The following is a 26426-nucleotide window of genomic DNA, read 5'->3' as shown; positions in this document are numbered from 1 at the left end:
TGTATACCCCCAGGGACTGCCCCATAGGTGTGGTAAAGGCTTTTCATACCTAGTGTCCTACTCCTGTAGGGGGCAGCATAACCCAATGGTTTAGAATATGGAGCTGCGTCTGTCAATGGACTTCAGAGAAAAGGATTTTACGGTAAGTGTGTTTTTTTTTTTTTTTTTTTTTTTTTTTTTTTTTTTTTAAATTTGTAATTGCTTTTTAAATATTCAGTGGTTTATTCAAAGTCTCTTCTTCTTTGCACAATTTTAAATATTACAGAAAGCTGATAATATAAATGCAGGTATTTCTCCTCTCACCTTCCTGGATGGCAACACATGAGATGATAGGCTCACCCTACAGGAAACACAATCCGTTCATAGTTGTTAAAAGGCCCCACCCTTCCACTTGTCCCTCCAGTATTGATTGTGTTTCACCTACAGCGAAACTTTTTTTTTCTTTGACCGGAAGACCTAGAGAGTCGGATGGTACTCCTGTGAGGCAGTTTCAGCAACGCCGGTGAGGGCTGCACTCTACCTGCACGCCTTTTAGGCTTCTCGCAGGTCGCCTCATGTGGCACAGGCAAGTCGGACACAGCGTGGTGGTCCCTCCACTTGTTGCCCCACTCAGCAGCTCGTGTGTCCTCCCCTGCTAACAGTGGGTTCCATGCTGTGAAAAGCCAGCTGTATAACATCAGCAGCGATGAGGGGAGGACTCATTGAAAATTGATCACACCCGATGTACTGATGGCCTATCATTTCTTGAGGCCCTGAAATGTCAGGACAGTACGAATACCCCCCAAAGGACCCCTTTTTGGAAAGTAGACATTCCGGGGCATTTAGTAAGAGGCATGGTGAGTTTTTTGAAGTTGTAATTTTTTTCCCACAATTCTTGGGAAAATGAAGAAATTTTTTTTTTTTTTTTTTTTACACAAAATTGTCATAATTAAATTATTTGTCACATACAGTATATGCGTACTTGCAATGACACCCCAAAATACATTCTGCTACTCCTCCTAAGTATGGCGATACCACATGTCTGAGACTTTTACACAGCCTGGCCACATACAGAGGCCCAACATGCAAGAAGTACCGTCAGGTGTTCTAGGAGCATAAATTGCACATAATTTCATTACAACCTATCACAGTTTTGAAGGCCCTGGAGCACCAGGACAATGGAATTACCCACAAAATGACCCCATTTAGGAAAGAAAACGCCCCAATGTATATTCTATGAGGCATAATGAGTCTTTTGAACATGTCATTTTTTTCCACAAGTTTTTGGAAAATGTGGAAAGAAAATGAAAACGCATTTTAGTTTACACAAAGTTGTAAATTTTTATGATATTTCTAACGCATTGCATGTACATGGCAAAAATGACACCCCAAAATACATTCTACTACTCCTCCTGAGTATAGCGATACCACATATGTGGGACTTTGTCACAGCATAGCCACATACAGAGGCCCAACATGCAAGGAGCACCGTCAGGTGTTCTAGGAGAATAAATTACACATATAATTTCATTACAACCAATCACACATTTGAAGGCCCTGGTACCCCGGGACAATGCAAACCCCCACAAAATGACCCCATTTTTGGAAAGCCATCACCCCAAAACATAATCTAGGAGGCATGGGCTGCAGATAGGTACTCATGTACTCTGATGGGCTGCAGACAGGTACTCAGGTACACTGATCGGATTCAGAAAGATACTCGGGTACTCTGATGAGCTTCAGAGTGGTACTTGGGTATTCTGATGGGCTAGAGACAGGTACTCGGTAATCTGATGGGGTGCAGATAGGTACTCGGTAGGGCTTCGCATCTTCACTTACCTCACGATTCGATGCGATTACGATTATTAGGGTCGCGATTCGAGACGATTCGATTCCGCAATGCATCACGATTACTATGGGGACCCTTTTCTAAAGCGGGATCTATGGGGACCCTTTTCTAAAGCGGGATCTATGGGGACCCTTTTCTAAAGCGGGATCTATGGGGACCCTTTTCTAAAGCGGGATCTATGGGGACCCTTTTCTAAAGCGGGATCTATGGGGACCCTTTTCTAAAGCGGGATCTATGGGGACCCTTTTCTAAAGCGGGATCTATGGGGACCCTTTTCTAAAGCGGGATCTATGGGGACCCTTTTCTAAAGCGCGATCTATGGGGACCCTTTTCTAAAGCGCGATCTATGGGGACCCTTTTCTAAAGCGGGATCTATGGGGACCCTTTTCTAAAGCGGGATCTATGGGGACCCTTTTCTAAAGCGGGATCTATGGGGACCCTTTTCTAAAGCGGGATCTATGGGGACCCTTTTCTAAAGCGGGATCTATGGGGACCCTTTTCTAAAGCGGGATCTATGGGGACCCTTTTCTAAAGCGGGATCTATGGGGACCCTTTTCTAAAGCGGGATCTATGGGGACCCTTTTCTAAAGCGGGATCTATGGGGACCCTTTTCTAAAGCGGGATCTATGGGGACCCTTTTCTAAAGCGGGATCTATGGGGACCCTTTTCTAAAGCGGGATCTATGGGGACCCTTTTCTAAAGCGGGATCTATGGGGACCCTTCTCTAAAGGGGATCTATGGGGACCCTGCTCTAAAGGAGATCTATGGGGAGCCTTACCAGGGCCTAGTACCGTAGGCCCTGGTAAGGAGGAATGCTGAGCTCTGTACAGAGCTACAGAACCCAGCATTCCTCCTTACCAGGGCCTACTGTACTACAACTAGGGGGACTACAGTACAGAGTCTGTAGTAGTCCCCCTAGTTGTAGTATAACAGGCCCTGGTAAGGTGGAATGCTGGGCTCCGTAGTGCCCCTTGTTGTAGTATAACAGGCCCTGGTAAGGAGGAATGCTGGGCTCTGTAGTGCCCATAGTTGTATTATAGCAAGCCCTGGTAAGGTGGAATGCTGGGCCCTGTAGTGCCCCGACTTACCAGGAAGCAGAGCTGCAGAGATGTCCGTGGTTGAGCAGTCATATTATGGTGCGGTCCGCCGCCGCCATGCTTCTGGAGCCCGGAGCCGTGCGGAAGGAAGAACCCCTCCAGCTTGTTTAGCTGACCGGGGTCCTTTTTTGCGGCGAGTCATCGGTTCCGTGGTGGTAGGGGGAGCTGAGCGGTGCAGATAGAGGCTGTAGATCGTGTCGGGGTCGTAGAAGAGGTCAGTGTCCCCGATGGCCAGCAGAGCGGAGCTAAAAAGCCGCCATTCACTCCGCCGGAAGCCACGCCCCTTGGGCAGCAGCCTGTTTAAGTGGGCATGCCGTGTGTATCCCGGGGCCAGAGAGAGCACCGATGGCTCCGCTCTCCTCTCCCGCGCCGCAAGGAGGAGCTCCGTGTTCCACAAGCCCGGCCAGCGCCGCCATGTCACTTGTGTCCCCGCCCCTGGAACTGACGTCATTAGGTAATCGATTTTTCAATCACCCCGAATCGATGCAGAATCGCGAAGGGTCGCATCGCGATGTATCGATTCGGCGATTATATTCAGCAGGCCTAGTACTCGGGCACTCTAGGCTGGAGACAGGTACTTGGGTACTCTGATGACAGGTACTCAAAGTACCCGAGTTCCTATCACCAGAGTACCCGGGTACTCTGATGGGCTATTGACAGGTCCTCTTTATTGGGGGAGGGGGCAATCAGTGTGTTTTTGGGGTGCACTGTAATCGGTAACTAGCTGTTACCACACACTCTTCCGCACACAGGATCAGTGTGTGAGGAGGAGAACACGGTGACAGCTAGTTACCGTGTTCTCTGTTGACATTCTGTGACCGGCTGTGATTGACAGCCGGTCACGTGGTAAAGAACCAATTTCATTGGCTCTTTACCTAGATAGGATGGGCTCTGTCCGAGGGACGAGCCTCGTCCCCGATGCTGCGCATGCGCGTTCCCGGGGGGCGCGTATTGAGGAGAGAACGAGCGGCTCGCGCTGGAGCGGCTCATGTGATCGGCTGTGATTGACACAGCCGATCACGTGGTAAACAGGCAATTTCCTTGGCTGTTTACCTAATCGGGGATGGGATCAGTCCGAGGGACGAGCTTCATCCCTGATCGTCGCGCTGCAAGCCCTCGGGGACGCGCAGTAGCGGCGAGAGCGGGTCACCGTCATGACGTCGGCCCTAATTGATAGAGCCTTCCTGCCGCCGTCATTTTTTTAATGACGCGGTATGGAAGTGGTTAAAGCGGAGTTCCGGCCTCGGGGGTCAAATTTAGATAAAAATACCCCCGGGACAGTCAGGGTTAGTACATTCCACAATGGATCGCTTCTGAACTGTCCCGGGTCACACTTACCAGTAAGAAGAAATACTTACCTTGAAAAGTTCTTCTCCAGCGCTGCCATCTCAGGTGTGGGCAGCTGAAGCCAGCGCGGCCTCTTCAGTGACGTCGGAGTCCCACAATGCGCCTGCACCGGCCCCGCTCGTCCCTTCCGGTGCAGGCGCGGCATCCCTGCACAGCTTCTGGGTCGCCCGAGGAACGCGCAGCTATGGTTGAGTTGATCCTAGCAGTGAAGGAAACACTACATTTGGAGGATGAGCCCACTCCTCCGGGAATGTGTCCTCTTTTGGTACACACAGGACCCGCAAGACGGCGCAGGTTTTTCCTTGCCCCGCAGAGTGAATGAGCTATGGCGTAATTTTAAAACACACCTTCGTGGTGCCTAAGAAGTTTCAACTTCTCTACCCTTTTGCGGCTACTATGGCTGCGCGCTGGTGTGTGCCTCCTCAAGTGGACCACACGGTGGCCAGGTTGAACAAGTCTACCCTGTTACCCACTGAGGACTCCCGGGTGTTTAGGGATCCTACTGATAGGAGACTGGAGTCTCTTGCCTGCCATGCCTACACGGTGGCGGGTTCCATGCTCAAGCCTATTTTTGCCTCTGTAAGGGTGGCTCAGGCTGTGGCGGATTGGACCAAGGTGCTCAAACGCACCCTCGTGGCCGACTCTGCCCCTCCCACTACTGTGGACATGGTGGAGCAGATTCATCGTGGGGTCATGTATTTGTGCGATGTGGCTCTGAATGAGGCCCCATTGGTGATACGCCTGTCCAGTGTAGCTGTGGTTAACCGTCGATTAATCCGTTTAAAATGCTGATCGGCTGACCAAAAGTCCAGGAAGACGGTGGCTGACATCCCCTATGCGGGGTCTCACCTTTTTGGGGAATCCTTGGACGAATTGGTTAAAGGTGTCACTGGGGGTAAGAGCACTCTGCTCCCCCAGAATCCCAAGGGCAAGTTTTTCTGCGGTAAGCTGGGCCAGTCCTTTAAACCTACTCAAGGGTCAGTTCGTGCCTTCAGGGAGCAGAACAAGGGTAAAACCCTTCAAGGGCCAAGGTAGCCAGAAGAAGCCCTGGTTTGGCAAACAGAAGTCCGGCCAGACCGGTGCGGCGGCTCAGTCCGCCTCTGCCTGAAGGGGCGCCCTCACCCGTTACAGGGGTGGGGGGGGACGTTTGCGCGGTTTCCTACAACCTTGGCTGCTCCGAATCCATAGACCTGAAGGCTGCGTATCTACACATCCCCATTTTCGAGGGTCATCAGAGGTACCTCCGATTTGCTATAGCGGAGGATCATTACCAGTTTGTGGTGTTACCTTTTGGTCTCTCTTCGGCTCCAAGGCTCTTTACAAAAGTCTTGGCGCCTGTTCTGGGCCTGTTGCGGGCACAGGACAAGCTCCGGACTCTGCAGAACGATGTCAGGTCCCTCAGGGACAACGATTCCTCGTCATTCAGGACCTGTATGCGGTCCCTGGGGCTGATGGTGTCAGCCTTCGAGGCGATACCTTTTTGCCCAGTTTCATACAAGGTCTCTTCAGGTGGAAATCCTCGCCAGGTGGGACAGACTACCTCAGTCTTTGGACCTGAGGGTGTCTGAGTCGCCAGACCAGAACGGATCTCTTGTGGTGGATTCAGTCCCCGGCGGTGTCGGACGGAAAATTCTTCCGGCCAATTCTGTGGACGGTGGTAACCACGGATGCCAGCCTGTCGGGCTGGGGTGGCGTCTTGGGCAACCTGTCTGCCCAGGGCACCTGGTCGAAGGAGGAGTCTTCCCTTCCGATAAACATTTTGGAACTGAGAGCGATCAGGTTGTGCCTGCTCCATTGGTCGGATCGCCTTCCGGGCCGTCCTGTGCGGGTGCAGACGGACAATGCCACTTCGGTTGGCTTGCATCAACCACCAAGGGGGCAGCAGGAGTGCCCGGGCGGCCCAGGAAGTGACCAGTATTCTGTCTTGGGCCGAGACTCCTGTCTTGGCGTTGTCGGCAGTTCACATTCCGGGTGTGGGGAATTGGCAGGCCGACTATCTGTGCCGCCAGACTTTGGCCCATGGAAAATGGTCCCTACACCCTGAGATGTTTCAAATACTGTGTGCGAAATGGGGATCCCCGGATGTGGATCGATTCTCGGCTGAACCACAAGGTGGGAAGGTCCGTGGCAAGAACACACGATCCTCTGGCAGACGCCTTGGATGCACTGGTGGTGCCATGGCGTCAGTATCGTCTGATATATGCCTTTCCTCCGCTTCAGCTGTTGCCCAGGTTCCTTTGCAGGTTGGCCTCGGAAGCATCACTAGTGATTCTGGTTGCACCGGACTGGCCTCGCCGGCCCTGGTACACGGACATCGTTCACCTGGCCCTAGAGCCTCCGTGGCGGCTGCCAATGCGATAAGATCTGCTGTCCCAGGGACCTATCTTCCATCCTGCTTTACAGTCGCTGGCTTTAACGGCCTTACTGTTGAAAGCCAGGTCCTGAGAGATAGGGGTCTCTCCTCAGAGGAGGTTATTCCTACTTTGATCAAGGCTAGAAAAGCCTCTTCTGGTAAGATATTTATTACCGTACATGGAAAGCTTATTATGCCTGGTGTGAGTCCAGGGGTTTCCCTCCTCGTTCTTACTCGGTGTTGAGGGTGTTAGCTTTCCTCCAGACTGGGGTGGACCAGCACCTTGCGCTGGCCACGATAAAACGTCAGGTCTCTGCCCTGGCTGTTCTTTTTCAGCACCCTGTGGCATCTCATTCCTTAATTCGCACATTTATTCAAGGTGTGCGGCACTTGGCTCCTCCTAGGAAGGAGCCCTTACCTCCATGGGACTTGAACTTGGTTCTGTCCGTGTTACAGAGTTCCTTGTTTGAAAACATCAGGGAAATCTCGTTGCCTATGCTGTCAAAAAAGGTGGCTTTCTTGGTGGCGATCACTTCTGCTCGCAGGGTGTCTGAGTTGGCGGCGGCCCCTTACCTGGTGGTTCATAGGGATAAGGTGGTCCTGCGACCTAATCAGTCCTTCTTGCCAAAGGTGGTTTCGGAATTCCACCTGAATGAGGACATTGTTTTGCCTTCGCTTTGCGTGAATCCTAAGCATCCAAAGGAGGTTGCTTTACATGCCTTGGATGTTGTTCGGGCGATCAGGGTCTACCTGACGTCGACTCAATCCTTTTGGAAATCGGATTCTCTGTTTGTCCTTCCTGAGGGACCTCAGAAGGGTATGGCTGCGTCTGCAGCAACCACTGCCAAATGGATCAGACAGACCATTATACAGGCCTACTCGTTGCGGGAACGGGTTCCTCCCTTCCCTGTCAAGGCGCACTCTACCAGGTCGATGAGTACGTTCTTGGCCTATCGGCATCAGGCCTCGGTGGCCCAGGTGTGCAAGGCTGCGACTTGGTCGTCGGCGCACACCTTCTCAAAATTCTACAAAATTGATGTTCTGGCATCAGCTGATGCATCCTTTGGCCGCAAAGTTCTCTGTGAGGCTGTTCCTTAGGAAACCCTGGTTTTTATTTGGGTTCCTAGCTGTTGGGGTTTTTTCCCCTTGGTTATTTGTTTTCCTGGGTTGTTGCTCATGTTGAGCCTTTGTTTTTTGTTACCCAGAAGGCTACCTTCTTGTACGTGTAAGGTTCCTTTCTCTGATGTGGGTACTATGTTGCTTTTCTGGCGGTTGCGTTGCCCACCCCTCATGTCTACACTGCTTTGGGACATCCCCATAAGTGAAGACTGTGTGAACGGGCGGCGACTGTCGGAGGACGTAAGAGAAAACGGAGTTTTTGTAAAATCTTACCGTAAAATTCCTTTCTCGGAGTCCTCCGACAGTCGCCGCCCCCGCCCCTCTTTTTGGGGTCTTTTTTATACTCTTTCACTGCTTGCGACCAAACTGAATTGGGATGGCTATTGCAGGGGGGGTATTGGACTAGTAGGACAGCCCCCATGGATGTGACTATGTAGATTTATTGTTCTTTTACAAGTCTTATGCCTAGAAACTCCTGTGGAGATGAAGTCAATACCCCATAAGTGAAGACTGTGTGAATGGGCTGCAACTGTCGGAGGACTCAGAGAAAGGAATTTTACGGTAAGATTTTACAAAAATTCAGTTTTCTTCAATATCAAGGTAAGTGACCAAAAAAAAAAAATTGGGAGCATCCATTTCTTTTTCAGGTGGCCCTTAGCAAGCGGATGGCACAAAATCTATTTTTTTTTTTTCTTTTTTTCGATTTTGAGGCCGGAACTCCGCTTAAGTTGCCAGTCTCTCACTATAAACCATATTGCACATCAATAAGGGTAAATCTAGTGAAGGACTGAGACCTGTTAGACACAGAGTCTCTTACAGGCTATTTCTGACACTGAACAAGTTGGATATTCCTAAAATGTTAATCAATTGGAATAGAAGGTGGTTTTCAGGAACCTGGAGATTACCACAGATTTGTCCCTGGTCCGCAATGCACACCAGATATTCTGAATATATTAGGCCAGCTGCTATGATTCTGGCACGTATCTCCAAAATGGTTAATTTAGAGTATTCTTGCTCTTAAAAGCCTGCATCCTACATTCTCTCCACTTATGGCAAAGAGACACACAGTAAGGGGTACCCTTGGAACTTTTTCTTATGGAGTTGCTTGCGATGTTTAACCACTTCAATACAGGGCACTTTCACCCCCTTCCTGCCCAGGCCAATTTTCCCCTTCTAGTGCTGTTGCATTTTGAATGACAATTGCGCGGTCATGAAACACTTGTACCTACACCAAATTTATGTAATTTCCCCCCACAAATAGAGCTTTCTTTTGGTGGTATTTGATCACCTCTGGGTTTTTTCATGTTTGCTAAACAAATAAAAAAAGACAGAAAAGTTTGAAAAAAAAAAAAGTTTTTTAGTTTGTTATACAATTTTGTAAATACGTTTTTTCCTGCACTGACGGGGTGGCACTGATGGGAGGCACTGGTGGGCAATAATGGGCACTGGTAGATGGCAATGATGGGCACTGATGGGGAGGGCAACGGGGGGCTCCCTGAGCCCTGATTGCCATCCCTGGTGGCCATAGTGGGCATCCCTGGTGGTTCTGGGGGGCGCGCAGAGCTGTATTATCCTGCCGCCGTCATATGACGTCCGGTCAGGATAATACAACCACAATCCCACCGTCAATTTGCTATAGGGCGGGTGGAATGTGCTTAAAATGCTATGTGTAACAACCTAACAAGCTCCAATCTATTGTTTCCTCCTTACACTGCTATTAGATCAGTTGATGTGTAAGAGTTAATTTGGACCCCTGGTGGTTTGGGCTACTGCTCACCCCTTGAACTGAAATCATTGTTTTCTGCAACTCTGATGGTTGTTTGGGCTGCAAAGAGCTACACATATTAACCTGTATTTAATGTTTGCTTGTTAAGCCCTTCAGGTGTCTGATTGCCTCCAAGCTAAAATTGTGTCCACCTCTTCCTGAGGCTGACTTGCGTTCTCTCCAGGTCTATGCTCGTTAAGACCTTAGATGCTGGGAGACTTGGCTTCTCACCTGTGTGTGTGGGCTAACTACACCTACTCATACAATGGTAGGGTAACAGCTACTACTACTGTGGTGTATGCACCCACCATAGACTTCCATTATTTGGAACTACCCTGGTTCTCTTTTGGTGGAGGAAGGTTTAGTATCTAGAATCCAAGCTATGCCTATATAAAGCTTGCCCTCTGCTGGCTATTTTTTTTTTTAGTTTTAATTCACCATGACTCTGACCATTTTACTATTCAGGAATGCACACCATTCAAGATGGCTAGTGTCATTTCTGTGATGACTACCCTGTTACTAATCAAGTTCCATAAACTTTAAATCTTGTTAGTAACTTTTCTGTTACAAGCCTATACCTTGTTACTATGGCGGCGGTTCCCCATCCGGGGGGGGGGTGTATTTGGACGAGGCACTAGGAGCTCATCACTGTGAGCCTATGCTTTACTATGCCCTACATTTAATGGTTTTACAGCCACCCGGTATTTATATACCCGGTTGACTAGTGATATTGATTATAAACTGTCTACATTTTACCGTATTATAATCGTCGAGCTGACCTCACATGAGTCTCCTACAAGCCCACAAAGACCCCCCCTCGTTATGCTCTAAGGAATTCTTAACGTGTGTTATATCACACAACATACAGAATATATTGAAAGCCTTAGTAACAGCTCCGGATGAAGCTTTCCCAAGTAAAGCGAAACATGTCGAGCTAATGCTAACCAAATATGGTGAATCTTTGATGAAACATCATTTGACCCGGCTGGACGCCACCTTGTTTATTCGGGTATCCATCCACGGGCATTCCTTGATGTGAAGTATCATTTGTACTGTTATACATTGCATTCTGTATGTAAATTGTGACTTTACTAACTGTGAACCATATTTACATTACATTAGGGACCCGTATAGGCCCTCTCTTTTAGTATGTAATACATGTTCCCCCTTTTTTCTGTTGCGTTTTTATCTTTGAATTCAAATAAAGAGTATTTATTGATCCCATGTGGCCAAAATCCTTATTTTCCCAATCCTTCCAATTCAACATTAAAGAAATGTTTCTAGGCATGCTAGAAGAATGGGGAATCGGCAAAGTCCGAGTGATGCTTGTGCTGCGAGACAGTAGAGCGAACATGGTTAAAGGTATGAGACTTGCTGAAGTGTCAGACCTCAGTTGCATGGCACACACCCTCCAACTGGTGGTAAATGATGGTCTGTCACACCAGAAAGCTTTGCTGGACATTACCATGCTGAAGTGCGCAGGCCATTTCCACCATTGTGTTCTTGCCAAGCAGCGACTGGGGTGCATTCAGGAAGACCTTGGCCTACCCAAAAACAACCTGATTCAGGCTGTTCCAACACGATGAACGCTACACAAGTTGGAGGATGCTGGAGCAGATGCGAGCTCTCACTATATATTCTGGTGAATATGGACTTGGGGGGTATATTCTTGCCCTACTGCAGATCAGTGGGACATAGTAGCCACCATTATAGAGACGCTCGTACCCATTGAGGCAGTGATACTGGAGGTGAGTCATTACGACTCATCTGTTTCCTCTGTGATCCCATGTGTGAGAGTCCTGAAGATGCTTCTTCAACAGAATGAAGGACCCAACACATGTAGCATCAAAGCATGTAGGCAGGCCATGAGGGACAGCCTCGCCAAAAGGTTGGAGAAGCATGAGGAGAATAAAAATGTTGTGCTTTCATGTCTTTTGGATCCTCAATACAAGAACCATCCTTTCTCCTCTGATGATGTATTGGCCAAGGCAAAGCAATGGCAGACCGAAGATGTTCAACAGAAGGTGCAAGGAGGTTCCTCCTGATGAAAAGAAAAGTCAAGGACAAGAAGAGAAGGTTTCTGTTGTGGAAGAGCAGGATGCCGGAGAAAAATGTCCCTAAAGACAAGGGACAGAAGAGAAAATTCATTGTGGTCAAATAGATGCAATGTTCAGCGTTTTATTGGGGCCTCATGCAGAGGATTCATCAGAATCGGCAATAATAAGCCTGGATGAAGAACTTCATCTCTATTTTTGAAGGAACCAGTAGTTGACAGAAGAAGTGATCCTCTTCAGTGGTGGAAAGAAAATGAGGCATGCTACAGAAGACTTGCTTCTCATGCTAGAAAATGCCTTTCTGCTCATCCTTCCTCAGTACCTCCTGCAGTCAGTGCAAAAGTGATAGAAAAAAAAATAGACATAGACCGTGGATTGGAGTCACTTCCAGTGGACTTCTGCTGCAGTAGAACGCCACTCGCTGCTACAATAATTTTAAATCACTACTAAAGTAGTGCAGTAGTGATTTAAAATTATTCCATTGAGTGAGTGCCCTACTGCAACGGTAGTACACACAGTCCAATCCACTGTGTAGCTGTTGCCTTGCTTTTCTTCTAGCAGTATTGCACTGACTGCAGTAGTTGCAGTGAGTGCCATAGTGCAGTGCAGGATAGTCCTCCACTGACTCCAGTCCAATCAATCCACTGTGACGTGTAGCTGTTGCCTACTTGCCATGCTGTTCTTCTTCTAGCAGTATTGCACTGACTGTAATAGTTGCAGTGAGTGCCATACTGCAGTGCAGGATAGTCCTCCACTGACTCCAGTCCAATCCACTGTGACATGTGTAGCTATTGCCTACATGCCTTGCGTTTCTTCTAGTGTGTAGTCATGGTAAAAAAATTTCTGGCTGCACACTGCAGTAGTTGCAGTGAATGCCATACTGCAGTGCAGAACAGATAGTCCTCCACTGACTCCAGTCTAATCCTTTGTGACATGTGTAGCTTTTGCCTTTTTTTATAGCAGTTGTGCAGTGTGTAATGTGTATTTTATTGTGTAGCTGTTGTTGCCTAGTTTTTTTCCTAGCAGTTTGCGCTGACTGTACTGCAGTATTGAATAAAATTTTTTATTCATTGCAGTGAGTGAGTCCACTACTTCAGCACTTTGTGCATTATGTAATAATGTGTAATAATCAGATTATGTGAAATGCTAATGTCCAACTCCTTGCAATTTAAGTTTTCCTATCAGTTTTTTTGCAGTTAAGGTATGAAGAACGAGCACTTAATGTTAATTAAGTTAATAAATAAAGATTAACATGTTTAAGAGATTTGTGTCGAAATTTTGTGGGGTTTTTTTTTTGGGTAATTTTTACATGTGTGAAAATATCGGTATCGGCAACGAAAAAACAATATCGGTCGATCACTAGTTTATGGCGTTGCCCTTCGTCTCCCAGGGCATTCACCAGGGTTTTTGGCTCCAGTGCTGACTTTACTGCGTTTACAGGGGATTGCGGTCCTCCATTATCTGATCGACCTCCTGTTAAGGTCGAGGACATGTGCCACTCTGGCGAGCGATCTGTCGCTCACAGTTCAGACACAGGAATTCGGGTGGACCGTCAACTTCCGGAAGTCGGTTCTACCTCCTTCGGTTCGCCTCCCGTATCTGGGGATGATACTGGGCTCGCCTCCCGAAGGACTAGCTTCGGACCTTACAGGGCAGGATCAGGTCCCTCAGGGATACCGATCTCCCCTCTCTGCGGGCCTGCATGCGGTCCCTGGGTCTGATGGTTTCTGCTTGAGGCTATCCCTTTTGCTCAGTTTTCACACGAAAACTCTGCAAGCACAGATTTTTGCCAGGTGGGACAGAACACCTCGGTCGTTGAACAGGAGGATTTCTCTGAGCCACCTCGCAAGATCGGTTCTTTTGTGGTGGCTCCTGTCACCAGCTCTGACACGAGGCAAATCCTTCCGGCCTCTGCTATGGACGATGTTCACCACGGATGCCAGCCTGACGTGCTGGGGTGGAGTTCTGGGCATGCATTGTGTCCAGGGGATGTGGTTGACGGAGGAGGCTTCCTTGCCGATAAACGTTTTGGAGCTCCATGCATTCGAGGTGTGCTTATTCCGTTGGTCATCTCGGCTTCAGAGTTGCCTGGTTCGGGTACATGCGGACAACGCCACGCCTGTGGCGTTCATCATTCACCGAGGGGCGCCGAGAGTGCCGAGCGGTCAGGGCAGTGGCCGAGATCCTATCTTGGGCTGAGACGTCCGTTCCAGAGGTTTCGGCGGTCCACATTCCGGATGTGGACATCTGGCGGGCGGACTATCTGAGTCGCCTGGACCAGGGCAAATGGTCTATGCATCTGGAGGTGTTTCGCCTCCTGTGTGCCCGGTGGACACCGGACGTAGATCTGTTCACGTCCCGTCTCCACAAAATGGTGGGAAGGTTCGTGTCCTGAACCCGCGATCCTCTGGCGGATGCCACAGATGCGTTAGTGGTGCTTTGGCACCCGTGTCGGCTGACTTCTGCCTTCCCTCCGATTCGGCTGTTATCCGGGTTCCTCCGCAGGTTGGCGTCTGAACGGATTCTAGTCATTCTGGTGGCCCCAGACTGGCTGCGCTGGTCTTAGCGCGCAGACATCGTGCAGGTGGGCGTCAATCTACTGTCTCAAGGGCCAATCGTCATTCCTGCCTTGCAATCTCTGGCTTTGACAGCGTAGCTGTTGAAAGCCTAGTCTTGACGGGCGGAAGCCTCCCGAAATGTTTTTTTTTTTTTTTTTTCTCTGGCCTTATTGAAGGCTCGGAAAGCTACCTCTAGCAAAATTTATCGCACCTGGATGGAGTATAATTGCCTGGTGCGAGTCACATGATTTCCATCTCCGCTCCTTTTCGTGGTGGGTTTTGGCCTCCCTGCAGGAAGGTGTGGATCAGCGCCTGGCGCTAACCATGATCATAGGTCAGTTTGTCGGCTTTGGCTGTTTCTTTTCCAATGTCATTTTGGCAACTGTTTCCTTAATTCACACCTTTATTCAAGGGGTGCGGCTTCTGGCTCCCCTGAGGTTGGCTCCCTTGCCTCCCTGGGACCTGAATCTGGTTTTGTCCATTTTGCAACGGCCTCCCTTTGAGGACATCCGAGACATTCCTCTGCCTGTGTTGTCCCAGAAAGTTGCTCGCAGAGTATCTGTATTGGCGGCTCTGTCTTGGCGTTCAACTTATCTGTTGTTCATAGGGATTTAGTGGTCTTGCGATCCAGTCAATCTTTTCTCCCCACGGTGGTATCTGCTTTCCACCTCAATGAATATATTCTGCCTTCGCTTTGTGCGAAGCCCAAGCTTCCCAAGGAATTTGCCTTGCATTCCTTGGATGTAGTTTGGGCGATCAGGGTTTACCTGTCCGCCACGGACTTTTAGGTCATCTGATTCCCTGTTTTCTTTCCATAGGGACCTCCGGAAGTTTTTAGTTGCGTCCGCGGCAACCATTTCTAAATGGATCAGACAGACTATTGTTTCAAGCCTATTCAATTAAGGGTCAGGTTCCTCCTTTCTCTGTAAAGGCACTTTCGACTAGAGCTGTTAGTGCCTATTGGGCGTTTTCGCCATCAGGTTTCTGTGGCTCACGTGTGCACAGCGGCAGCCTGGTTGTCTGTGCACACTTTCACGAAATTCCACGGAATTGATGTTCTGGCATCCTCCTTTTGGCCGCAAGGTTTTGAGTGCGGCGGTTGTTGAGTTTTTTTTCTGTCTCTTCCTGGGGTGTTTTTTGGTTGTTTCGTTACCTTTTCGGTAGTTTGCGTCTTCCCACCCCTCACACCTGCACTGCTTTGGGACATCCCACTAGTGAAGGCTGTATGAACGGGCGGGGACTGTCAGAGGACGTAAGAAAAAATATCATTTTTGTAAGAACTTACCTTAAAATTATTTTCTGAGTCCTCTGACAGTCGCCGCCCCCGCTGCTCTGGTTCTTGGATCTGGGGGTTATTGCCTTCCGGTACTGCTTGCTACAGACTGAGGACCAAGTGGTAACTGGATCAGGATAATGGCTGGGGACTGCCTCCTAGAGGTGTGTCTAAGTATAGAAAGGTTTTTATTAACATTTCAAACTGCCTAGCTTACTCCTGCAGAGGGCGCCATTACACACTAGTGAAGGCTGTATGAATGGGCGGCGCAGTAAGTTCTTACAAAAATTCTATTTTTACCTAGCTCCTTTCCGCCTAATTTTATTATATTTGCAGACCGATCTATAGGAAGTGGATTATGGTTCCAGGCATCAGGTTGACACCTGATCGCTACGATATGGTTAAAAGTATTCTTTTAACAAACTCCTTTCAGCATAATTTTATTGAATTTGCTGGCAGGTGTATAAGGAGTTTTCTGGTAAATAGAGCATTTTTCGCAACTGACATGCCAACATTTAGTTGAGGGAAGTCATGGGTTTGGTGTACTTTGGGTACATACCAGTCCAGCTTCTGAGCCCAGGTAATAACCTTACCTTTAATCAATTTCCCTTAAGCGGGCTTCCCTTTACCCATCACTATGAAAGATAAATAGTAATTTTAAAGGGGACCTGCAAGGGGTGTCTGTCAGGGAGCTTCCTGTTAAATCATGCTCCTGAACAGAATAGTCTTTAAGCCAGATCCGCTTTGTTAATCAAAGTAGTGACTGTTTCACAGAACAAGTCTTGGATTAGTCCTGTCGGTGGCCCTAAGAAGGGGTACAGATAGGATAGATTATGATTGCTAGATGATTTAGACAGTCAATTTTGCTAAACTACTGATTTCACAGGTTTTTCTCATTTCGTCTTTAAGTTCCACTCAGGTCCTGCATCCGAAGCAGAGAAGGCAGAGACTGCGGAGGGACAAACCTGCTGATCGGCCTCTTAATCCAAGATATCTGCATCACTCCTAATGGAGTGGAGGTAAAAGGCGTTGCGAGCCTGGCATTTGGCAGGAAGATCTTGCAGGCAGTGGTCCCACCCTAAGGTAGGCCTGTGGTTACTTTATTATTCTCTCATGTGTTGCCGTCCTGGAAGGTGAGAGGAGAAATCCGTCCGTTAGACTTACTGGTAACAGTGTTTCTACGAACCTTCCAGGACGGCAGGCCTATTTCCCGCCCTGTTAAAATGGTGAGGAAAGAATGTAAACAATAGGTGGTAAGTACCCAAGTAAATATTCATCGGTTGGAGAACTACATTTTTTACAACTGAGGGACAAGGGGAAGGGTGGGGCTTTTTAACAGCTGTGAACTGATTGTTTCCTGTAGGGTTGAGCCTCTTATTTCTTGTGTTGCCGTCCTGGAAGGATCGTAGAAACACCATTATCGGACGTTTTTTTGCCTGCTGTATGTAAAAATCCAACTAAATCTTTTTGTTAAGGTATACCACTGCTTAAAGCCCAACAAGGGCAAAAAATAAAAAATCAGAACACAAGACATAACTAGGGCTGCAACAAACGATTATTTTCATAATCGATTAGTTGGCCAATTATTGTATCGATTAATCGGACAAAAAGTGTGCTCTATAATTAAGTAATTTAATATCTGTATGCAGTGGTAAATATAAAATAACCAACTATATGGTTAGGTAGCAAAATCGCTAATCCCCTCAGACTTAACAGAAGTTATTATTTCATCGGTTCCGGGACCGGAAGTGACGATCCGCCGCAACATAGTCTACAATCCGAGCATGTTAAAGCCGATCTCAGCCAATCAGTAGGAGTTTGAATGGCAATCATACAAGGATATGGCAGATAGGAGTGTACTATAAGGATATAGCCAAGACAGAATGGCATATATAAAGAATATTTGTGTATAATTCCTCGATCGCTGTTTATCTAGATTTAAGATCCACTTTTTTGCCATATAATGAACAATATTCTTTATAAATATCCATAGACAAACAGTTTTCCAAAGGATATCACCAGTAGTCATATCTAAATGACATGACAACATGGGGAAATGAGCCCTTAGAAAGTTAAATAATCACAAATGTATGTGCATGTATATTGGACCTTTCACACATTGTAAGCAATGGCAGGAAAAAATATAAAGAAAGCAGCCAATAATGACCTACTGCAGAAAAATGGGTACAGCAAGTCTGCTTGCATACAGGATGTACAGACATGTCTGCAAGTAAAGTGTAATAAACACAAATGTCTGTGCATGTTGATTGGACCTTTAAGTCATGTACTATATAAGAAACATCAAGTGATGTGAATACAGTTGGTATCACAGTAGAGGTGTGTTTCAAAGGTCAAAACAACCTTACATCACTTCCCATACTGGCATAAAAAATAGTGTTTGGAAGTACGATTTTCAAATCTCATTGATGGTACACTCACATGCTGTATGTGAGCGCCACTTTCATTTATCAATCGACGGATCGTTCGAAATTCGCATCGCGTATGGCCTGCCTAAGGCTCTTTTCACTTCTATGCAGTTTTCTCTTGATCTGTTTCTGCAGTGCGTTTTGCGTTTTTGCACACTCGATATTGTGGCGTTTTGAGTTTTGCATTTTTTTTATGGGGTTTTTTTTTGGCCGATTTGTTGTTGGGCATAATGAAAAAGGCAAATCACTGCAAAATTGCATTACATGCTTTTCTGCTTTTTCCAATTTGAAGTCCTATTAAACTAGAAAAGCAAAAAAAAGCACAGGTTTTGCATTGAAAAATTCCTTGACCCTTTCCAAATACGTAGCAGCTGGAAAAAAGCTAGATGTAAACGTGTCCCATAGGAAATCATGTTAAATGAACTTTAGTGTTTCTGCAAAAAGCACCAAAAAACAAATAGGTGTGAACCAGACCCATAATGGGGTTAAAAAAAAAAAAAACGAGCTCTTTATAGTAATAAAAGAGCATATAATTGCTACTATAAGGGGTTCATTAATACTGTAAAACAGTGAAAGTGATATATTTTACTTGTATCATATTAATAAATACACCTAGAAGTAGGATATATGGGCATTTTTACTAGGCGTCAGACATGAAGCTATATAAAGGGTGGAAGGGAGATATATAAATCTTTTATATTAACCACCTGCCGACTGTAATCCTTTTGCGACAGTGCGGCTCCCCTGGGTCCAGTGACGTAGACCTACGGCGCTGGACTCCTAGTTGTCTCGGCGGTGCGTGTTTTAGACACAGCAGGAGTCGGCCCAGAGGAAGAGAGGTAGCGATCGCCGCCTCTTTTCCCAGATCGTCAGGGAAAGTGTGAGAAGACCCGCTTGCTTATGTAAAGAAAGCAGGCGGATCTTAGCGACAGACAGGGAGAGATCACAGGATTCAGCTGAACCTGTGATCTGTCTGTCACAGAACCCCCGACCACACACACGCACAAACACACACACACACACACACACACACAGCAGTAAGCATGAGGCGTACATTTAACCCTTTGATCACCCATAGGGTTAACCCCTTCCCTGCCAGTGTCATTATTACAGTAATAGTGCATATTTATAGCACTGATTACTGTAGTAATGTCACTGGTCCACCCCCCAAAAAGTGTCAAAAATGTCAGGGGTCCGATTTGTCCACTGCAATGTCGCAGTCCCGCAAAAAATCGCAGATCGCCGCCGTTGCTAGTATAAAAAAAAAAACAATAAAAATGACATAAATCTTTCCCGTAGTTAGTAAGCGCGATAACTTTTGCGCAAACCAATAAAAATATGCTTATTGCTTTTTTTTTTTTTACCAAAGATATGTAGCAGAAAACAAATTGGCCTAAAATGTTAAAGTTTTGATTTTTAAATTTTTTTGTTTTTCTTTTTTTTGGGAATGTTGTATAGCAGAATGTGAAAAATATTGTTTTTTTTTTTTGTTTTTGTTTTTTTTTCCAATTGTCGCTCTTTTTTTGTTTATAGGGCAAAAATTAAATATCGCACAGGTGATCAAATACCACCAGAAAAAAGGCTCTATTTGTAGAAAAAAATGGGTCAATTTTATTTGGGTACAACGTCGCACGACTACGCAATTGTCCGTTAAAGTAACGCAGTGCCGAATCGCAAAATAGGGCCTTGTCAGGAAGGGGGTCAAATCTTCCGGTCTTAGTGGTTAAAGTAGTAATAAAAGCGGAGTCTTGTATTTTCATGAATATGATCATTTTAAATCAAATGCACATTACTTAAAGTTAAGTACGTAAAGTTTACTTGATAGTGAAATTGTAATGCCTGATATTACCTCCAGGCTATCAGTCTCCACCTTCTCTGGGTTCAGATGCTGATCTTCCCTGCACAGATATCTTTAAAGCGATTTTTTTATTTTTTAAACAACAAACATGTTATACTTACCTACTCAGTGTAAGGGTTTTGCACAGAGCAGCCCTGATTCTCCTCCTCTGCGATCCCCCACCAACCCTTCTGGCTCCTCTTGCCTTCAGAGTGCCCCAGTAGCAAGCTGCAAAGTATATTAGAGTGCCCCTATAGCAAGGTAAAAAAATACTTCTGCCTTTAGAACTACTCACTTGCTGCCCAGGACTACATGTCCCATGATGCATTGCTCCCCACACATTCACAGGTTCTCAGGCACCTACTGACATGTATGGACAGTGTACTGAGCTGTATGTGTACTGAGCTGTATGTGTACTGAGCTGTATGTGTGCTGCACTGTATTTCCTGATAAGTAGACAAATAATGCATTGTTTATGCATCGATTAGTTGTCGATTAATCTATTAGTAGTTTCATCCTTAGACATAACTTGCAGTCAGGAATTTTTCCTGTGCTGTTCGATTAAATCCTCCTCTATCCCCCACCCCTGCTGCTATAATATTCCAGTCTGAAAGGGGTTAATACATATAATGGGCTGTCACAGAATTTCAACAAGAGCCCAAACGCCCACCCTTCCACCCAGTTGCTCTTTTCGTGAGTGTAAAAAAAAAATAGGGGAGCGAAGAAAGGTCAGCATTTTGCTGCTGGTGGGGAGCCAAGTGGACCTTTAGCCATGCAAGGATAAGTAAAAGAAAAGTTTCACTTTAATACATCCATTATCAGATAAAAACAAAAAAAATGTATTTAATGTGTTTTAATGTTTTTTTTTTTTTTTTTTTTTTTTTTGGTAGGCTTCATGACGTGCACCTTCAGTAAAAAAAAAAAAAAAAAAACTTTTGTATGTTGCCTGTAAATTTAATCTGTCATGCTTTTTTGTTTGCTTACAGAACAAATCTGCTTTAGCCTTCATTGAAGAGTCTAAAGCCAGGGTGACCTCATATGAGAAAGAGGTATGTAGTTATCCAAGCTACTAAAAAATTAAAAAAAAATGTTGCATAATACTTTATGGTGATCAAGATGAACATTCCATAGGCTTATCAGAGTTTTGTTCTCTGATGAGCCTATGGCAGCCGAAAATATTGTCCTATAGCTGGGCTTTTCAAGCTGCAATCTTGAAATGGTGTTTGAGAAGCAATGATAAGTTTTTAAGGATCTGCAATAAAAATTAGCAATACGGTACACTCAGGCCACAAAGGTCTACAAATAAAGTGTTTTCACTAATGTGTTTAATTTTTACAGTGTGTGTGTTCTTTTTTGTGACTAGATATCCATTTTAGTTTAATTGAAATGGAAAAATAAATTTGACAAACGTTTGTAAAAAGTATTTAGATTTAAAAAAAAAAATCATGAATGTAATTATTTTGCAGTCGGAGTCTGACACTGAGACATTTGTTAAAATTGTCCTATTGGCTGCAGTAGTTCTGTTTATTTTAAATGCAAGGGACAGATGTATTTTCTGTATGCAATTTTTCATCACAAATTAGCTACTGTTAACATCTGCTTGTTTTATTTTATGTTTCAAAAGGTTTTTTTTTTGTTTTTTTTTATTATGAAAGGAAATGCATGGTAAACAAAAGAACAGTATTGGTTACATACTTCAAGATAAAATGGTCATTATTCAAGTTGATAAGCAGACTAACCAGTCAACGTCAATTTCTACCATGGATATTTAAGAAATTTCTTTTTTATGCATAGGACTACTTTTATTTGTTGTCAATCCTCAAAGTACGTGCAAGTATACCACTGATAGAACAAAAACAAGCAAATAAAGGGAATGGTCAACAAGGAGGATAGACAGAAAGGGGGTGGGAAAAGGAGAAAGGGAGAGCAGCATAAAATCCCTTATACTAATAAATGGGGATTTTGGCTTTAGAGTGTTATACCATCAGTATGTGCATCTCAATAAGTGTGGGGGTACATGAGTCCTAAAAGGCCTCTTCTTTTAGAAATGTATGGATCCATATTGACCACTTATTGTTGGAGGAGCGTAAGGAGTTATTTTTGCAGGCCACCGCCCTTTCATATAGGCAGTGCGTCTATGTATCATTTACGACAAATCGGGAGCAAAATTGGGTTTCCATCATTTTGTAATCACTGAGCCGGATGCGATTAATAAATGTCAAACAGTGCGGTATTGCGGTGGGAAGTTAGAAGTGTGAAGGTTAAGTAATGCTAGGCCGGGGAAGGGCTTAGTCAGAATACCTGTAAATTGTGATATCGGGTAAACACAGCATTCCAAAAGCTGTGTATATTAGGACAGGTCCACAAAACATGGAGAAGATTACCGGTATCCCCAGTGTCTGGATATATGTTTGATCATTTATATGGGTTAAGATACTGCATAAAAGGGTATCTTAAAGTTGTCCCAATGGTCCATGCATCTAGTGGCAGTAAAGCTTTGTTTAATTGCTTTTGCCCATAGCTGTATAGGGAAGTATTCCCCTACTTTTCTCCCAACAGAGTAAAGTTGTTGTTTGTTTTAACCTCTGGGTATTGAAGTGCTTTGTAGAACTATGAGATTCCCCCTTTTTGACCATGGTTAATAAATTGTTCCACACTAACCAGTCTATCTTTACGAATTTATTGGGGAATTCTACCTGAAAAAAGTGGATTTGTATGTATGCGAATGAGCTTTTCCTCAGGTTCTCTCGAACCTCAGACAAACCTCGGAATCCCATATTTATTTATGGGGTCACATGCAGAGTGGGGATAAGATGCTCATAGACCGTAAGGAACAGTGGGATCTTAAGGTGACCTGAATTGTAGGGTTTTGTGTTCAAGAGGGCTTCCCATGGCTTCTAGTGAGACACCAGTATGGAAGGGACGTCTGGGATCCGGAGATGTAGGCCTGTAGCTAAAGCTTGTAGAAGCGACGGAAGATTTCTATTGAGTGACTTTTCTAGGGTAACCCATAGTTTGTCTGTATTTGGGTACAAACCAGGATTTCATTTGATCAAGAATAGCAGCATACTAGTTTTGTAGCACTGGTAGCCTAATGCCGAGTCAAAGTGTTGAATGAGATCCCAGCTCTACCTCCCTTTACACATACACTTTCTGAACAATATCTCAAATTCTCTAAAGAATCTACCAGGTAAGGGGAGAGGTATGGCTCTGAAGTATAATATTTTAGGCAATGTCAGCATTTTGAATGCCGCATCTCTTTCCAACCAAGAAAATTTTTGAGCTGAAATGGTCCCTTTTAACCATTTCCAAGAGGGGGATAAAGTTATGATCGTAGGTCTTATTAGATGGGTGGGTAAGGGTTATTCCTAAATATTTTAATGAGTGCTGTTCCGATAGGTATAGAAACTTCAGTTTTATATTTTGAGTTGTTTCATTTACATTCATTGGAAGTATGGAAAATTCTGTGCCATTTATTTTGTAGTATGACACTGCACTGAATTTTAGAAATTCCTTTTGGACTTCCCACAGAGACACCTGTGGTTTTTGTCAAGGTCAGGATAACGTCACCCGCAAAAAGCCCAATTTTATGTGAGTCCCTATGTACTTTTACTCCAGATATCAGAGAGTTCATCCTGATGGCCGTGGCCAAAGGTTCCATTATCATTGTAAATATATTGGGAGACGGGGCAACTCTGACACGTTCAGTTCGTTATTTGGAATGTATCTGAAGTGACATTGGAAGTATATACGCATGCTGAAGGGTTTGAGTACAGTGCTATGAACCCAGATTGAACCAGTCCTGTTAGCCTGAATTTATTAAGGACCGATAGTAGGAAGCTCCAGTGGACCCCATCGAAAGCCTTTTCTACATCTAAAGTTAAAAGGACTGAGGGTTCTCTGCGGCCCTCCAATATCCTCACCAGATTGAACATACGCCAAGTACCATCAGGTGACCTTGGCCAATCTATTTGCCAGAATTTTAGCATAAATCTTTAGATCCGTATTCAATAGCGATATGGGTCTAAAGTTTTTAGTGGGATTAGGCTCTTTCCCCAGTTAAGGTAACGTGATCACAATCGTTTTCAACATTTCCTTAGGGAAGGAAACAGAGGATGCTGCCTTTCCGCTGAGAATCCATCTTCCCCTGGGGCTTTGTAAGGCCTCCAATAACTTTTGTTTCCTCAACAGAAATGGGGGAGTTTAGGAATGATAAAACATCTAGGTCTACAGTTGGAAGTGGAATAGAAGATGGGTAAGACTATGTTAACTCCTGTAGGTTGAGGGAATGCAGGGTCTTCATGTAAGTTATAAAGAGAATGGTAAAATAGTTTGAATGCATTTGCTATGTCTTTAGGATGGAAGACTGTACTGCCATCTAGAGAATTTTGAATAGATTGGTTCTTAATTGCTGCGTTTTGAGTTGTCTAGCTAGTAATTTTCCAGCTCTATTACTTTAGGAATAATATTTGGCTTTTAAAGATTTCAATGTTTTTTCCAGACCTGCCATTAGATGGAGGCAACAGTCTTGTCTAGATTTTAGTAGAGCTGCCGTATTGACAGGGGTAGGAGAGATTTTAGTTTGGGATTCTTAAGACTGGATTTGAAGTAGTAATTCATTAGTAGCCTGCATCCTGTTTCCTTGCTCTAGAAGGCTGCTGGATCAGCAAGCCCCTAGCCACTGCTTTATGAGCACACCAAGTTGTAAAGACATTCACCGAAGGGTCAGAGTTAAGTTGGAAGTATTCCTGTACCTTCCCCCCCCCCCCCCCCGAGCCACTGCACATGGAACCTGAGGAGCCGCCGGCGCAATCTTGGAGCGGTGAGCCGCTGGCCGTGTGGAAGAACTCTGTGAGCTTCCACGGCCCGAAGGAGGATTTCCGCTTGCTCATCGTGAGCCTGGAAGGTGTGCCGATCGTGCGGGGCTGCGGGTGGTTGACAGCGGTGCCTCTTGTCGCTGTGGATCACTCCCTGTATGACCGCCCCCTCTACTTGTTTTAAATGACTTCTTAGCACTTCTAAGTTTTTCGACAAAGGTAGCATATATTTGCTTCACAGTTGTGGCATAACTTAAAAAATTGGTGTACGAATGCTGTTTGGCTGTACTATCATGCAGAACGAAGTTTTTTTTTAGTCACAGGTTAAAAAATGTACTATAATTTTTGCATGCAAAATGCACAATATTTCTGCAGCTGTGTTAAATGTTCATGCCACTATAATCTACTAGCTGTGCACTGCAGGCTATCAATAACCACTCTGGTCCCCCAATCAGTATGGGTCCTGATCATTTGATAAGCTATGACATAGTGATCACATGCATGCTGGAAGTTCATTCACAAAATAAAATCCTTTTTATGACCAGTGGTCTTTGAGGGTTAGAAGCCCAGTACAAATTTGATAACCTCAATCGCAATCTTTTTTTGACACATAGAAGGTCCCTCCAGGTGTCTGCATTATGCATCTGATTCCTGTGTAGCTCCCTAGCACCCAGGTTGTAAATATTCAGCTACCATCTGAGAAAAGATGGGCCAGAGCTTGACTTTTTTATACTGAAATAAAGTTTTCATTAGAGAGCCCAGAAATCTTTAGTTCTGAAGCAACCCTCTGTTAGTGGCTGACACATTTAGGTCATTGCGTTTGACTCTGATACATTTTGTCAGTGTAGCTGTGAGATTCTGCCAGCAACTGGCTTATACAAAAGAAGGTACATCAGTACCTTCAGGTTAATTTCCAGAGTACCTTGAGGACCCCCAAAGTTCTTTAAGCACCCCCTACTGCTGTCATTGTTGTGATGTGAACTGTGTGTTTCTATTCCTGTTGCTCTTGTTTTCCAGCACTCCATCCATCAGGCTTTCAGACTATTATGAGGCAAGGGTAGCAGAGGGAGAATGGCATAGCACTCCAGAGCTCTAACAAATGTTTACAGAATAGAGTATCCCAGCTTGTTGGGGTCCTGGAGGTGGCAGTTCCATCTTCACCCTTTGCCACTTTGGTTTCTACAAGAAGCCTACAGGTTTTAAAAGAAACCCGTCCTGAGATAAATATGCTGGCTAATGTGTTGATCGACAAAGCGTATTTTATTTCTGGTGTAGTCTTCTCCCACATGGGCTTTCCTATGTTTTCCTATGACAGATATGTCTTAATTTTTGTTTTTTCTTTTGTTTGCAGCTTGCAAAGTTTAAGAACATGATTCCGTTTGATCAGATGACAGTTGAAGATGTAGTGGAAGCTTTCCCTGAAACAAAGCTGGATAAAGAGAAATATCCCTACTGGCCACACAAGCCCATTAATGAACTTTAAGAAGCACAGAAACGCCAACTTATATGTCAATAAATCCTCTGTAAAGATTGTTTTCTTGAGTTTTTTTGTTGTAGTTTGTAACTGATTGACTAAAGATTTTAGTTTGGTGAAGGAAAACTTGTACAAATCTAGGGAGATACCATTGCTGACTTATTAAAACAGAACTACAATCCCATCTGAGCACCACAAACCAAAAATGCTATTTAACGAAAATCTGCCCAAGCCAATTCTAACACTTCTCACATTCATGTAAAAATCTGCAAAAAACTAAAAAAATGCTCTTTAATGAATTCTAGTAAACACCAATGCAATATAAAATAACCAGTTGTATGGTAAAATTCTAAAAGATGTTAGGCCCAATAAATGGGTGCCTAACCGGTCACGGTTTAAAATTGCACACACCCATGGAATGGCAACAAACTACAGTACCAAAGATAACAAAAAAAATCTCCATAGGCAATGCTTTAGT

At 45.1% G+C, this 26426-nt stretch overlaps 1 protein-coding gene across 1 annotated transcript in view; it reads left to right on the top strand.

Annotated features, from left to right (window-relative positions):
- ATP5PD (ATP synthase peripheral stalk subunit d) overlaps positions 1–25997 on the top strand; it is a 69201-nt gene extending 43204 nt beyond the window's left edge. The window contains exons 5-6 of the mRNA XM_082271202.1: positions 20644–20706; positions 25826–25997. Coding sequence (XP_082127328.1) covers positions 20644–20706; positions 25826–25957 — 195 coding nt within the window. The 3' untranslated portion in view covers positions 25958–25997. The remainder of the gene's footprint in view (positions 1–20643; positions 20707–25825) is intronic.
- The last annotated feature ends 429 nt before the right edge of the window (positions 25998–26426 follow it).

This window comes from Pelophylax lessonae (assembly GCF_965119305.1).
Source record: "Pelophylax lessonae genome assembly, chromosome: 11".
Lineage (NCBI taxonomy): Eukaryota > Metazoa > Chordata > Amphibia > Anura > Ranidae > Pelophylax > Pelophylax lessonae.
The sequence above is the reverse complement of the archived record's forward strand: the minus strand, read 5'-3'. Positions and strand labels throughout refer to the sequence as shown.